The sequence below is a fragment of the Manduca sexta genome, chromosome 7, assembly GCF_014839805.1.
Source record: "Manduca sexta isolate Smith_Timp_Sample1 chromosome 7, JHU_Msex_v1.0, whole genome shotgun sequence".
Classification (NCBI taxonomy): Eukaryota; Metazoa; Arthropoda; class Insecta; order Lepidoptera; family Sphingidae; genus Manduca; species Manduca sexta.
This window is the reverse complement of record NC_051121.1, coordinates 11643077-11658621: the sequence shown is the minus strand read 5'-3', so window position 1 is coordinate 11658621 and position 15545 is coordinate 11643077. Positions and strand designations below refer to the sequence as shown.

At 36.3% G+C, this 15545-nt stretch overlaps 1 protein-coding gene across 3 annotated transcripts; it reads right to left on the bottom strand.

Moving 5' to 3' along the window:
* Positions 1 to 10645: 10645 nt before the first annotated feature.
* Positions 10646 to 12632, bottom strand: LOC115442466. 3 transcript variants are annotated; one of them, XR_005114101.1, is made up of 2 exons: positions 11009 to 12632; positions 10646 to 10765 (listed from the first exon to the last, which is right to left on the bottom strand). XR_005114101.1 is itself a non-coding variant. In XM_037447752.1 (2 exons), exon 1 carries the CDS (start codon positions 12491 to 12493, stop codon positions 11948 to 11950), a length of 546 nt encoding a protein of 181 aa, XP_037303649.1. In that variant the 5' UTR covers positions 12494 to 12632; the 3' UTR covers positions 10646 to 11322; positions 11864 to 11947. The 3 variants fall into 3 exon arrangements, 2 of the variants coding, with proteins under 2 accessions (XP_037303649.1, XP_037303650.1); XM_037447752.1 differs by having other exon boundaries at positions 10646 to 11322; positions 11864 to 12632; XM_037447753.1 differs by having other exon boundaries at positions 11864 to 12632.
* Between the last annotated feature and the right edge of the window lie 2913 nt (positions 12633 to 15545).

Here is a 15545-nt window from a genome sequence, read left to right as displayed (position 1 = left end):
TATTTATCCTAATACTCCTGATATTTTACATCCATCTCAATCTTTCATAGGGTATTTTTCAGAAGTTTCATTTCTGCCGTCTGTGATTTGAACTCTTTTATTTGTTGTATTTTACTAAATAGATTTGCTCTGGGTAGTTACTACGTGCGTGGCATTACGCATTTTCCTTTTCAGGGTTAGGTAGAGGTATCATGGCCATATATTGTTACCTATATTAGGTCCCATGTAAAAGGGATAATCCTGATGACATTTACCGGGTACATTATCAGAATTTAATTTGATACTGAGTGGAAAAATCTAATATAATTTTACCGGGTAAGTACTGTTTTGTATACTGGGTCATTTTGACATTAATAAATGAAACCACATACTCGTCTTTACCTCTGCTAATATTGTGCCAAAAATCATAAGTGAATAACAAATGCTTTTGCCAAAAATCCCTGTTTTACTTTTATAATATTTTGATAATCTCTTATTAAATAATATTAATATCAGACCTGTATAACGTCCCACTACTTGTCAAAGGCCTCTTCTACTACTGAGAGAGATTAGGCCTTAGTCCACCGTTGGCCTAGTGCGGATTGGCAGACTTCACGTACCCTCATAATTCTTATAGAGAAATTCTCAGGTTTGCAGGTTTCGTCCTACATCGTTAAAGTAAGCGATATTTCACAAAGAATACACACATCATAGAAAAGTCAGAGGTGCGTGACCTTAGGGTTTGAACCTGCGTTCTAACGAATCTGTCATTCGTCTTGGCTGTCCGATCCACTCTCAACTAGGCTATTGCCACCACAAACATCAGATAACTGATAATAATGTCTAGAAGCCTTGTTTAATATATTTGAATTCAGTAATAAGGTACGCATTAACTGGCTCTATGAGTAAAATTAAACAAAATTAAAGATAAAATATTGTATGTTGCCAGTTATTGAGTGAGAGCTAAAATTCCTGGCGAGAATATTATTTATCATAATATATTAAAAAAATAAATATTATAGGATTATGGTAATAAATACATTAGTTTCTTGGTTTTTGAAATGTATGTTGTCTATAGCTCATTATATGTAGTATTTGTAGGTACTTGTAAAATAATATTTTCGACACTACCGGCATGTTACATAAATAAACAGTCCATTATATACCGCGATTCATTCTGCATCTCGTATTTACACTTTTAATATTGATTAGACCCGGCACATAATTATATACTTATAACATATTTTTATCGAATGAAAGATAAAATCATAAGTAGCGTTAATATTAATTTTGTTAATATTAATTTTAGCATCGGAATGTTTGCCGCCAAACATTCCGCTGGTAAATGGGGTTTAGCAACAGTTAATAAACAATTTTGGTGTAACATACATGCAGTATCATTCAATAATACTCAGGTACGTCCGATTGATGATACCAAAGCGAATTTTTAATTACGTAATGGTTTAATTATTTCAGTATTACGAGTGATTAAAATTTAATTATTTATAATTGCATTCATAATGGTGGTACTTGAGTAAATGAGTTATTAAGTCATTAGTTTCGGAGATTCTGAGATCTAGATCTAAAAATGATGAAAAGTCGAATTGAAGAGCAAAACGATTCAAAGCCGTATGTATTTTGGAAAGAATTATAAAGATCTGCTAGCGCAAAAGCGATCTTACTGACAACAGGTTTCTTAAGGAGAAAACAATTTGACTAAGTAACATAATATTTTATATATATCCCTACTTATATTTTAACGCCTGCCTGCCTGATATCATATTATGTGTTATCCGGGAGTCAAACCCAGGGCATATTGATTCACAATGCATATGGCAAAGGAGCGATAATAGTACACGTAAACATTTGAAAACAATCGTTTTCACCATTTTAATTTGAATAAATAATAGTCCAGGATAATATGTTGGCGTATTTGTATGGCGTGCGTACGACATTGCTCTGAGGACCTGGCTCGGGCAAAGTGATATTGGGTTCGTTACAGTATCAGCTTAAAGTCTGGGATTTGTGTCAGATATAGCGACAGAACCGTCTCTTAACACATCATGAGACGGAACATAAACGGCGTGGGTGCCCGGATGTATGTCTAACTATCCCGGGGATAAAATCATGATGTGCGTATGTGTGTGGGCAATATTATGTTTACTCTTCCACTGTCATGAGCCTATGGGGGGGGAGGGGTCAAAATGGAGGACGGTGTATATCCTAGGGACGTTTTCCTCCTCACACAAAAACGCGTTGCGTTTTTAGGAACTTTGCCTGGTGTAAGTATCATGAATTCGGGAAGGTAATTCCTTATTTTTTGGTCCTCAAACTAGCTTTCCCCACTCCTTCCCTAGAGCAAAGCCATACCTACTTATATTCCCACTGCTGGGTCTTCTACTACTGACATGGTTACATAACTATAATTAGTGTAAATATCGATCAAATTCACATGTTCAAGAATCGGGCAAACCAATTAACGTGATAGTCCATTCTATTTAGTACGACCGCAGTCATTACTAGCTAATTAGGTTTCTATATAGGTCCTGAACGTGGGCAGTGTTCGGGAACATTATTTTGGTCTCTTTTAAACGTGTTTTGGTCTAGTGATTTGTGAAATAGGTTCGCTTTTCAAGTCGGGAAATACTTTGTGGGTATGATATGAAAGTAGGTACTCCTAAGTTTAGATTTAGATTTTTTTTTTTTTTTTTTTTTGACCTTGTGATAGGGTCACTTCCTATCACATCATAGGACTGATGTAAGGTTTTCGAAATGTTCAATTTACTTGACTATAACAATCGAAAACCAGATAAATCGTAGTTTACGGTATAAATTACTTCATTAAATTTCGAAAAACCATTTTCCAAATTGAGATGCAATCCGATCGGTCCAGGCTATACAGCATCCCATTGGTAATGTGCGCAAATGAGCTGGCGTGTACTTACATCACCGGTTGTATCGGAGTTAGTTCGGGCGGCTAGCGAGAGCGCTGCGAAACTAATCCGGATTCAAACCCACGACCCGCAAGGCATGGGATACAGCGGGTTCAATTATTTACCGCTGTATAATATAAATAATAATATTAACCCTGTATAATACTGTCCCACTGCTGGACATGGGCCTCCTCTACTACTGAGAGGGATAAGGCCTTAATTCACCACTCTGACCTAGTGCGGATTGGCAGACTTCAAACACTCTCAAAATTCCTATAGAAAATTTCTCAGGTATGCAGGTTTCTTCACTTTCTTTTCCTTCACCTTTAAAGCAAGCGATAATTCACAAAGAATATATACATAATTCTTTTGAAAAGTCGGAGCTGTGTGCTATTAGGTTTTGAACCTGCGGATATTCGTCTCGGCAGTCCGTTCCACACCCAACTAGGCTATCGCAGTACTTACTGTTTTGATAGGTTTGTCATCCATCCAGTAATTCCGTCAATGATGAGAATTGTGGCGTGCAATTGCGGTTTTCTTGGGAAGATAGTGTGGTAGTTTCCCTTTACCTTCCACACCAGTTTTTCAGGAGTTATTTAGACTCTTAAGTCACTGTCTCATCCAGCAGCAGTTCTACTGGGCGTATGGTTATACCACCATTGCTCGGTCACCAGAGCCTTGTTTGTTATCTAAAGTGTACCACGATGACCCTTTGATCATCATCGCCACTCGGCGCGTGTAGGTTTACAACAGGGCTGATGAAGATGTTAGCCCATTTTCCAATTCCCGTTTGTCAAATTTTATTATAATATTATGTTATTTATATTGCTTTCTTTCGCGATTAATGTCAATTTACCATAGCCATAGCGCCTTATGTAAATGTGTCAGATGTGTATATCCAGTTTCAACCAGTAGGAATACTGTGTTGAGTGTCGAGCTACTTTTGTGGCTGATATTATATTGAAAAGTCGACTCTATCATAAAGCAGTTTAACGTAGATATTTTCATTGACAAGACGAGCTTGACTCATACCACGATAGTAAACATCATTTTCAACCTCACGTGCCAAGACCGTGGTTCAGATGCATTTTAATCGCATAATACTCAGTTACATCAAGCTTTAATCTTATTTAATTAATTATTCATTAAAAATTATATTGAAATAATAAGATGCCAAAGTTCTAAGACCCGCTCCCCACTCCTCCCATAGAACACTGTCAAAGTGAATTTAGTATCAGTAAATACGGTATTCAAAGCTTAGTGAGAGGGAAGGGATCGGAACGGCGCACTCACGCGAGAGGTTTAGCTGAGGCCGGATAGCTGCCACTTAAAGCCCAGCTGGATCCGTGGAACCAGCTCCGATTTGACGATTAAGAATGGAGGTAATTGTTGCAGCTCAGAAACGGTACATAGTGAATAGTGGATGCCCTAGTTGCACCTTTGGCAATTTCTTTGGGGTTATAGGAGTGATGTCGTGTTGAAAAAAAAAAACAAAGACACTTCACACCATACTGCACCCACTTTTCGCCCGTATGTAATGGGAGGTGAGTTTATCATTACATGGGGCAGATTTGGACTAATATTGAGCTGACAAACCCAATATTACTTTGCCCGACCCGGGACCTCAGAGATTTGAAGTACCGCGGATGTGCAACAGCTACGCCACTAATGCGTACACGTATTCTTTTTCAAAGGAGTTATAATATTAGCTTTGAGTTATAACCGTCTGACTTCTGACCCGAGCCTTCTCGACTACTAAGTTTAGGTTGTCGTCCACCATGCTTAGTTAGCGCGGCTTGGTTGACTTTACATACTTTAAATAATAACTATTCATAATATTGGCAATGGTGCACATACCTCAGGCACACTCGGGTGTGTGGCGATGAAACGTCCTCTGGCGCATGTATGTCACAGTGTCTATCGCGTATTCATATTATTCTGAAAACGATCAGCTATCACTAGCGACAATGACGGATATTAGAATCAGTAATTAATATTTTATTTTCTATGTCATTGTATTTATGTAAATATGGATGTTTGTTTGTGTATTGAATGTGGGCGAGTGCGTACAAGACGATTAAACAATTACGTCAATGATAACGTGTGAAGTGAATCAAATAAACACAGCACATGTGTTCCGTTCTAATCCGTCGATTAACTTGCTGTATCTGTTAATTCTGGCGGATTTCCAGCAGGATTCCCTTATGCGAATTGAGATATTCCCGTGGAATATCTGTACGCATGTAGCTTGTATTCCTGTGGACTCTATAGTCAAGCATTCCTTGTGAACTAGACTTGTCATCTTCACTTTAAAAATAGAAGAGTCTTAGTAGAATAGTATAAGTGTTTTCTTGTAGTTTTAGATTATTCTTCAAAATCGATTCAGTGATATAACCGTGAAGGTAATGGATGGACTTTCGCATTAATAATATTAATATTTCGCCAGATATATTTTATTTATCTTTTATAATTGCACCGATGCACATGCCTGTAATAACATGCCTATTACGTAAGGCTAACTACGGCGATGTACTCGCCTCTAATAACATAACTATAGCATAAGGTCCCTTTAAATGTTTGCGAAGTGTAAATAAAACATAATATTGGAACATCAAACCAATTTATTGGTTGTATGTCTCTCATATGTAAGAGTCCGTCCACAATGTATATTTCTGTAGCCACGCAGCAGTGTTTAGTCATTGTTGTGTTCCGGTTTGAAAGCTATTGTAGCCAGTGTAACTACTTGACTTAATAGGACTTAACATCTCATGTCTCACGATGACAAGCGCAGTGGTATACCAAACAATACTTTGTAATTCAAGGTGTTGGATGGTGTTTCTACTGTTTATGAGCAGTTGTATCGCTCAACATCAGGCAATAAAAGGCAAGATCGTCTCGTCATTCAAAACAATAAAAAAATACCATTCATATTGCACGCTTTGATAACTACTGCTTACTCTTTTTAATGCATGTGTGAGGTGGTAATATAGACCATGTAATGTACCCGTTAAAATATATTGTGAGTTAAAAATTGGACTCATCGAGGGCTTTCACGTGAAATACTATATCCATTAATGGAAATTGGAAATCCTCCCTATTTGGTTGTTAAAATCTCTCCAATTTACATTAAAATATCTTAAAACAAACGATAATACTTTAATTAATTTAAGTATTTTGTTTACGTTATCCTCCAGTTGTATTAAAAATATGTAAGTATATTTCAGTTCATCTTTTCTTACTATCAGTCTTACTTATAAACTTGTTTTAGCGTTAAGAGGTGATTAAGAATTGCTTAAATAGCTGTCAAAAACATCATCAGTTTCCTAGTTTAAACCTTATTAAGAGGCAAGATGGCTGGTTTTGAATTACAGCTGATCGAGTAGATTTGTTTTAACTAAGCATAGCTTTGCGAATTTTTTATAAGTAAGACTGTAGATGTTTATTTATTTAAGTACTCCAAAAGACAACAAATATTGAATTAATAACTAATAATGAGTAAAAAAATGGAACGGATCATAGGTAGTGCGAAATGTGGTTGCTTTGGTAGCACCACTGCCTACCCCTACAGGAATAGAGACCTGATGTGTATGTAATAACTAATATATATATATATATATATATATATATATATATATATATATATATATATAATATACAAAGATTTTACATCGTAAATTTATCGAAAGCACGACATAGTGGCTTTATTACAACAGAATAGAAGTAGTGCCAAAAAATGTCGATCGGCAAGAGATACGATTCCAGACGGTCGCCATAATTATGGCGGCCTGAAGGTTTGAAGAATCCCGAGTTGTAGAAAGGAGGAAATGCCGGCAAACTATCCCACAGCGCTTGTTGCCACTTAATAATCTAAGGAGACGTAGCTTGCATGAATACTGCATACTAGTAATCTTATTGCAAGGTACTGACCAGTAATGACCAATTTATTAACCATAAACTAGTGTTTATACCTGCCACAGACTAATAAACATTTGCTGGACAAACTGACCGTTTCGCATATGTTAGCGATTTATAATGTTAATGAATTCACCCTGTATACATGTGGGAAGGTTAGTTATAGGGGACACACGGGTGTTGCGGGCGGAGAGCCAAATGCAACGTAATAAGAAAGCATTGGGAAAGGATTTTTTTTAAGTTGTTAAAGAAATTAAATAAGTAAATAAATAAAGAATAAACGCGAAGGTTAGTTATGCCGAATGCACTATCATAAGCAAGCAGCGGTTAAAGATTTTTTTTTAAGTTCTGAAAGAAATTGCATACACAGGATTGTTTGAAATTAATTAATATCAGTTTGGACAAACAGATTTACTCCAACCAAAATTTTTACGTTAAAAATATTATTTTATGCTTACTTAGTTTTCTGCGAATATACGTTTAATTTCCTTAGGTTTGTCGTAGTGGTCGAATATTTTTTGCATTGTACGTTAAAAAATAGTTGCATCGATTTAACATTACAATTTAAACATGTTATACAAGTTTTTTACGAGCGTGGCAAAATGATTACACAGCACCTGTGGGCCTACCATCATCTCTTATTCCGACTCAGTTCAGGACCTAAACTGAATTGGTTCGCTATTTCGTACCATGATGTCGTCAAACACGACCAATATACGTCACCGCCTAATCAAGTTCAATATTGAATCGGAATCTACTATCATTCGTTCTGTGTCGTACCATTATGTACAATTGAACCTAAACTGAGTCGGCTATCTGTCAAAATAAGCGATTCAAAACAAGTTAATATTTTTGTGTCTGGATTGGTCTTGTTTGTGATAAAACACAAAAAATAAGCAATATCAGTTTTAAAATGTAATAGTGTTGCAGCATGTGTGCTCTTAGAAAGTATAAGTGGCCACTTGTGACTTGCGTTTGGGCAAAAACACTCGAAAATTCTCTAGCTTAGGAAGTTTTGTTGTATCCCGTTGCCAATGATTTATTTTGGAATAAAATTTCCCATAATTTCTCCTATTGAGTATAATTAACTCTTCGACGGGACAACTCCTTGTAAATTATAAAACAAAGGGCACTTAAATCACTTTATTTCTTAAAGTTGTATATCTTTAGAATTGTTTTTTTTTTCACAGTTTAATAATTAGTTAAAAATGCATTGGAACTTGCACGCATACTTACGCCATTATTTATTACACAACACAAATGTAAAAAACTTTAATCACAACACAGTTTAACACTCCAATAATTTAAAACATAAACAATAACCGCGCAACTCGACACTTTTGTCAAAAGCGAGAGGTGCGTTTTTAACTCGAAACAGAAATTTAAATTTAGTTTTATAATAATACAAACGATAAAATATTTTCACCTAAATCAAGGTATTAAATTAAGTTTGTAGCGAGTTAATACCCGTCTTTCAATTAATTTATTAACAGTATGTATATATTAGTTATTTTTAATTTATTTGCTTTTAACAAAATAAACAATAACTTATCGGGAAATTACTAACTAAGGTTTCGGAACGCAGAACTCGAAGTATTGAACAAGCGAAACACACTTATACATTGCGTATAGGGCTATCCCTTTTTAATTTGTTGTGTAGTGAACAGACCAGAGACAAATTTCATTCACTCATCCGCCGAGTTCCGACTCAAATGCGATAGTGAGTTAATGACATGATGGTACGAAATAACCCGATTCAGTTTAGGAACCTATATTGAACTGAATCAATACTGAGTCGTTCGATAAAAGATGATGGTAGGCCCTCTGATGTTAAGTGGCATCCGTATAGAGAATTGAGTTACGAAAGCGAATTAATCCTTGCCAGTCACACAATTACACCGTGTCCGCAGCATTAGTGATTATGCTGTTATACCTTCTCGGCCGTGTGTCACAGTTAATAGTGTGTTTACGCTCGTTATCTGAACGGAACACACGCAGAATTACGACGTGTAAGAGTGCTGTTACGTGCCGCGATACACACGGACTGTCCGTCTATGCAATCTCGCCTACAATCAGGTGATTGATACCTGTTATTGTGTTTACGGTTTTCAGGTTTTACAGTCTTTAAATAAACAATTAAGGTAAGTTAGTAGATGGAACTCAAGTTCGCTCTCAAGTGCAATATCAACGTTGACGCTGTCAAAATCTTAAGATTGTCACTAGTTAATAAACAGATATCCACATCTCAAATGATATCTTAAGACATGCATAAGAAGGTTTCTGACAGCTTTGTTTTGTTTATTTAACAGTAGCAACTTAGCTAAGAACAAGCTATTTAATAACTGATTTAGCTTGTTTTATTAAATAGCTCAATACATTAAGTGACTTTCAACATGCTAGGCTATTTTGCTACTTAAAGTAACGATTTTGTTCAAACTGACCCGAAAATATCAAATCTGTCTTGCTTTTTGTTTTACTAAGTCTGCAGTTGCTGAACATTCAAAAGCAGGCTTAAAGCATTATGTTAAGTTCGACAAGCCTCAAATCCTTGATAAGAATACCGATACCTACCTAGATGATACACGAGGCATTGTAATTAAAAAAAATATCAAAATTTCAATAAATAATATATTTGGAAGCTTGCACTGGCGTAGGATCCGGTTATATATGTAATTAAATCGGAACCCAAAAGATTACCAGACTTCAAGACACTGTGAGCTTGGATCGGACAACAATTTTTATAAAATGTTTAATAATTAAAACATGTAAGAGGACGTAGTAATTTTAACTTTTTATCGAAAAAAAACTAGTTTTCGGAATTTTAATATTTTCAGAATAAATATTTTATGTCGATTCTAACATTCGCGTTAACATAAAAAATCATTATTAACTTTCCAGACCTCAATCCCCTCCGTGGCCATGAAGTTAGCGAAATTTTTGTTTTTTTTTGCGAAAAAACAAAAAAAAACCGTTAAGTAGTTTGATATCAATGTGGAATATTCTCATAAACATAAAAAATCATTAGTAATCTAGTTTCGTACATAGAAAGGTTAGATCCTGTCCACTCCCAAGAGCAAGAGGAACATACAGTTGAATTAATTACTGGAATTGTAAGCGTACAGTTTTAACGAGATGTTAATTGAATGCTTTGTACAACCTTTGTCATTGTATCGTGTTTCGTCATAATTGTTAATTACATGTGGGAGGAATTTAACGCTATTTGTTTGACAGTAATAAAAATATTTTTTTAATAATCATATTCATCAAATTAAAACTTTGAACTAAGAGCTAAATATGGCATGGTATTGCCTTGTGTACCTAATGACGATTTTTTTTTATTGCTTTGAATGATAAGATGAGCTTGCCGTTCGCCTGATGGTAAGCGATATGACCGCTCATAAACAGTAGAAACACCATCCAAAACCTTGAATTACAAAGTATTGTTTGGTATTCCACTGCGCTCGCCATCCTGAGACATGAGATGTTAAGTCATATTATGTCCAGTAGTTACACTGGCTACAATGTCCTTCAAACCGGAACACAACAGTGACTACATACTGCTGCTTGGTGGCAGAAATAAACATTGCGGTGGTACGTAGGTACCAGGTAGGTACCAGGCGGACTCTCATATATGAGGGTCTATCACCAGTAATTTAATAAAGTACTACCTCTCTCGCTCTTTTTTGGTCCCTTGCGAAAATTAATCAAAATATAGATTGTATGAGAAATTTTTACTCGGGTTACGGATTGAAAATTGCTATCGGGATCATTTTAAAATTCAACTAATATAGTTGTTACATAATAAGGTTAAGAGAAACATATTTTTAGGTACAATATTTTAATTTTCATAAAACTTGCAGTTCGCTTTACATTTGCTTATCTCCGTTGTTTCCTTGCACGTTGTAAACATTTGATACAATCCAGAGTTTCTTCTCTTTTATCTGAAATAATTTCTTTCTTAAGTCCATATCTTTTCCTCAATTATTATAATTACATTTTTTTATTGACTTTTGTAAGTAATTTTTATTCGACTGAGAATGAACTTTATAGAGAGCAAGCAAAATGATTTTGCGAAGATACAAATAAAAAAATCTTGTGGAATTCTGTATTCTTCAGGGATCTTTTTAGAACTTATATACCAACCCCATTTTGTGTTCAGGGGAAGAAATGTAAATAGAAATTACCTGGTTAGTAGAGGAGGTTCATATCTTACATTATAAGATAAGGTTTTACAAATTCGTAGTACTATACGTCAATTTTCATATTCCAAGATTCATTGTCCATTAACAATCGTCAAATTCAACTGTCTAATGAATTTTAACTCCATCCGTACCGGTTTAATCAAGGCCATGCAAATTAGCGGATCTGAGATTTATTGCTCGTAAATAATCGGTAGGCGTTTTAGCTCTATTACTGAACTTGGGACGATTTATCAGACTTGTGACATCATAAATAGAACTGTTTTACACCCTTTTGTGTGAAATTCACATATTTTATGCTAAAACAGATAAATATTGGATATAATGTACATGATGAAAATATTGAAATAAAAGTGACGCTAATAAAGAAATATATAAGTACGTAAAAAAATTCAAATTTTCTAACACAATAGTTTTCAATAAGAATTAAAAGGATTATAATTTTTTGAAAGCAAGATCGAACCTGCGACTATTCGTTTGACGTTTCCTAGTTGGCATTCGCCTACTGTCCTACGAAGGTAAAGAATTATGGGCTATTTACAACAGTGTAATGGAGTTGTGAATGTTGTGATAATTTATACTTCTTGGTTGATATTAATTTTTATGAGTAGTTACATCAGGCAAGTGACATGCCACTCTCCTTAAAATATTTACTCCGTAAATCACTAGGCAGCCATAATTTAAAATAGCGCCATCTATATGGTTTATAGTAAACTAAGTTTACGACAATGCCTCCTTGATATGCAAACAATAATATTGATTCATAACTCAAAGAAATAGATGCAATAAGTATATAGTATACATAAGTGTTGATTAAAGATAAATAAACTCAATACATACAGATACTTCAAACTGAATAACATCTGGGTGCCTTTTCCAACACTACTCTTTCTATAACAACAGCTTTGTTCGGAAAGATGTCAGTCAAAGTCCCGCGGTCGCAGGTTTCATTTCCAGATTCCTTCGCATCCTCAGGTCTTCCACAGCACCTGTCAGGTCCTTTGTAAGGCTTGCATCTAGACCTAAGACCGCAACCGCATTCCTGGCGTAGATGGCGGCCGTGTCGACGATGACGCCATGGTCCCGAAGAACAATCCTGTCCTGTTCCATCAGCTCGATCAGGACTGTGGCGGCCATGTCCGTGGGGGCTTTGATGTCCAGGGAATCGATGATGCCATGAAGAACGTTGTCCACACCTTTCAGGGCTGCTATCCGGGCCACCACGGGCTCCATGTTTTGGAGGACCGTGCCGCCCAGGAGATCTACGTCCACACCTTTCAGGGCTGCTATCTGGGGCATGATAATCAGGTCCATGATGTCCTGGAGGACCAGGGGGCGGGGAACTACGTCCACACCTAGCAGGGCTGTCATCCGGGCCGTGAAAATTTCTCCCATGATGCCCATGATGACCAGAGGGGCCGTGGTGCCAAAAACCGTTGCAGCCTGGAGGACCAAAATGCCTTGGGCCATGTCCGAACGGACCAAACATAATCTCCTTAAAACCCATTCTATAGGGTCCAAAATGGCCCCAGTGGCGTCCAAACGGCAGTCCAAACACTTCGCACTGTACGTAGCCTCTCATACTTAGGTATAAACTCAACGCACTATAATCTAGCACTGGCGCGCTGATTGTGATACTTGAGTATATAAAGAGCAAATTGCACAACAATGTGAAATAATTTCATAACGTTGTGCAATCTGAAGATATCTCATGGTTTTTCCTGTGAAGGTTTTGTTGTGAAATGATATCCCACTGATAATTAAACCCTATTGCTCAAAAAGTAGTATGCTATTTTTGTTATATTTTGTACAATCGCATCCCGTTTCCGTAACTAGCCTTTTATTCGCCCGGTGAACATTTCTATAACTGCGCCCATCATCATAATTATCAGGCCATTAATGTCAACTACTGGACATAGACTTCTTCTAAGATATGCCACAGAGCTTGCGTCCATACATGGCTCAATATTTGGTTTTGGTTAGGTCATATCCCCACCCCCGTAGAGTTTGCGAACTGTGTCGAAACACCTTGCTAGTGATGGCACCGATTATTCCTGTGGCAACAGGTACACACAATAGTATTACGGGAAGATACAGAGCAGCATATCATCATGGTAGTTGTAGGTCATGCAATTATGGTCCTTCGAGCCTGTTTTGTAATAAAAATAACAACATATTCCGTGTAAGACGCCTGTGCAGTGAATTAAAAAAATAAATACTTCAATTACTCGTCAGTGCCAGTATCTCAGATATAACGCATATAAAAGAGATTTAGTTCTAAAACCAATGCGTTCTTTAAGCTATGAATTTGAATGTTTTTAAAGATTTCTAAATTTTTATAAGAAATAAACGCTCAACTACAGTCAAACTTATTTTCATAAATTACTCACCATGAAAACCCGCAAAAATCAAGAACAGACATTCCACTCATAATTTAAAGTAGATTGGTTATAAATATTTCACATTATTTTCACATTAAATGTAATTCAGTTGCAATTCGATTCCCGGCGCGTCACGTTGCGCAACACATCCTGTCTCACGCTCTGTCGACCCATTGTGAAATTAAATGTTTTAACAAACGAATACTCGTTGCAGAACTATTTCCAGCACTTATTAATTTTTATATAATACTAGGGTATGCTCGTGGCTTCGCTCGCATTAACTTTCCCATTACAAAAGTTCCTAAATCAACATATTACTATCTTTATGACACTAGCGCCATCTATTAAAAATTCAAACTTAAAATTTTATATTTCTTATGGGAGCAGATTACAGGGATAAAAAGTGGCGCATGTGTTAGTCCAGGACATGTCTGTGTGCCAAATTTTATCCGAATCCGTTCAGCGATTTCTGTGTTTACATCTAACAAACATCCTCACAGTAAGTGAGAATAGGAAAAGATAAAATATCTGATGCTGGTACCACACTTATTTCAACTAATATTTTCGATATTTGGCCAATACATTAACTTCGAAAATTACGAACACAAAGTCTAAAGTTTTTTTTAATACGAGCAAGGGAAAGTGACCCCTCTGCACCTAATAAGTAGAGTGGGGTCCAATAGAATGTTGACTGACGAGAGATGATTAGCCCTCGACAGTCGCCACAATTCTGCCGGTATACACAGGCTGATCCCGGAACGCGACACACTTACGAGGGCCACTATAGCGGGTATTAACACCTTGTATACGGTGTCAGATATAAAATATATCATACCACCAGCAAAATCAAGTTCTTTGTAATATAACATTTACTGTCGAACATAATCCATCCTCAATTCAGAACAATGACACATTGACATTGTTGTTATCAATGCAGTGGCAGGTGAAACCGCGCTCACACTGCTCGGTTCAGATGTTCAGAGGGTATAATCTCCAAATCTTAAGACCGAAGTCCTGACTTCCGTGCCGGTTACAGATTAAATGCACCTCGTGCGACTTGTGAATGTGCGAGACATATACAGGGTCATTTTGACATTGCGTTACTAAATGGAACCATACTCGTCTTTATCTTTGCTGACATTGTGCCAAAAATCTTCCATTAATAATTAATATTATTTTAACGAAAAATCCTGGTTTTAGTTGTCTGATTTTTTTATCATTTTATAGTCTAATGCGAATATGGCATGTGCGTGGGTATATTTCTGACTGGAAGCATGATGTTGCCGCTGCAACGAATTCTCTTAGAGGAGTAGTAGTGGCTTTAGGGCGCGTAAAAATAAAATTACTTTTTATTAATATTTATTTTGTTCGAAACTTTCACTTTTTTATTTTACCTCCACGGCTTAAGTAACTTTTTGTAAAGTGCTATTTCCAAGTAGATAATTAAATGGTTTCATTTAGTAACGCGATGTCATATGACCCTGTATAATACATTAAAATAACAACATCCTCGTAAAATCTTGCATACGTGAAGCCTCATCAACATCAGCCCGTTGCAGTCCAGTGCTGGACATAGTCCTCTCCAAGGGTCACATCACAGAGCCTGGTCTGCTACGTTATGCATCCAGTTACGGCCGGCCATCTAGTATAATTCGTTCCGTCGTGTGGCCAAAGGGCGTTCCACGCTATTACCAACTTATAAACCCAAGAGAAGCCTATTACCAACTAATTTTTATTGTAAAAATAGCGTCGAGCATTTTATTCAAAAATGGTACGGACTCCGACAAGAGTCCGCAGATTCGAAACCCAAGGCATACAATTCTGTCTTTACAAAGTTATACACGTTGTTTAATTATCGCTTTGACGAAGGAAACTTGAGAATTTTGTATAAATAATTTCTATCTTGCAGTAGGGCAGTATGTTTTCAGACTTCATTCATTTGGGAAAATATTATACACTGCTTTTATTATAATATTCTTGCAATATTTAGTCTCATATCTACCAAAATAATAAACAATAAACTCGCAGCGTTTTCATTCGTATGGAATGTAAGAGATATTCGTAAGCGATGCGGTTTGGCGTGTCCCATCCGATAACAGCATTGACTCTATTGAGAAGCGCTACCATCTCTACCTTGAATA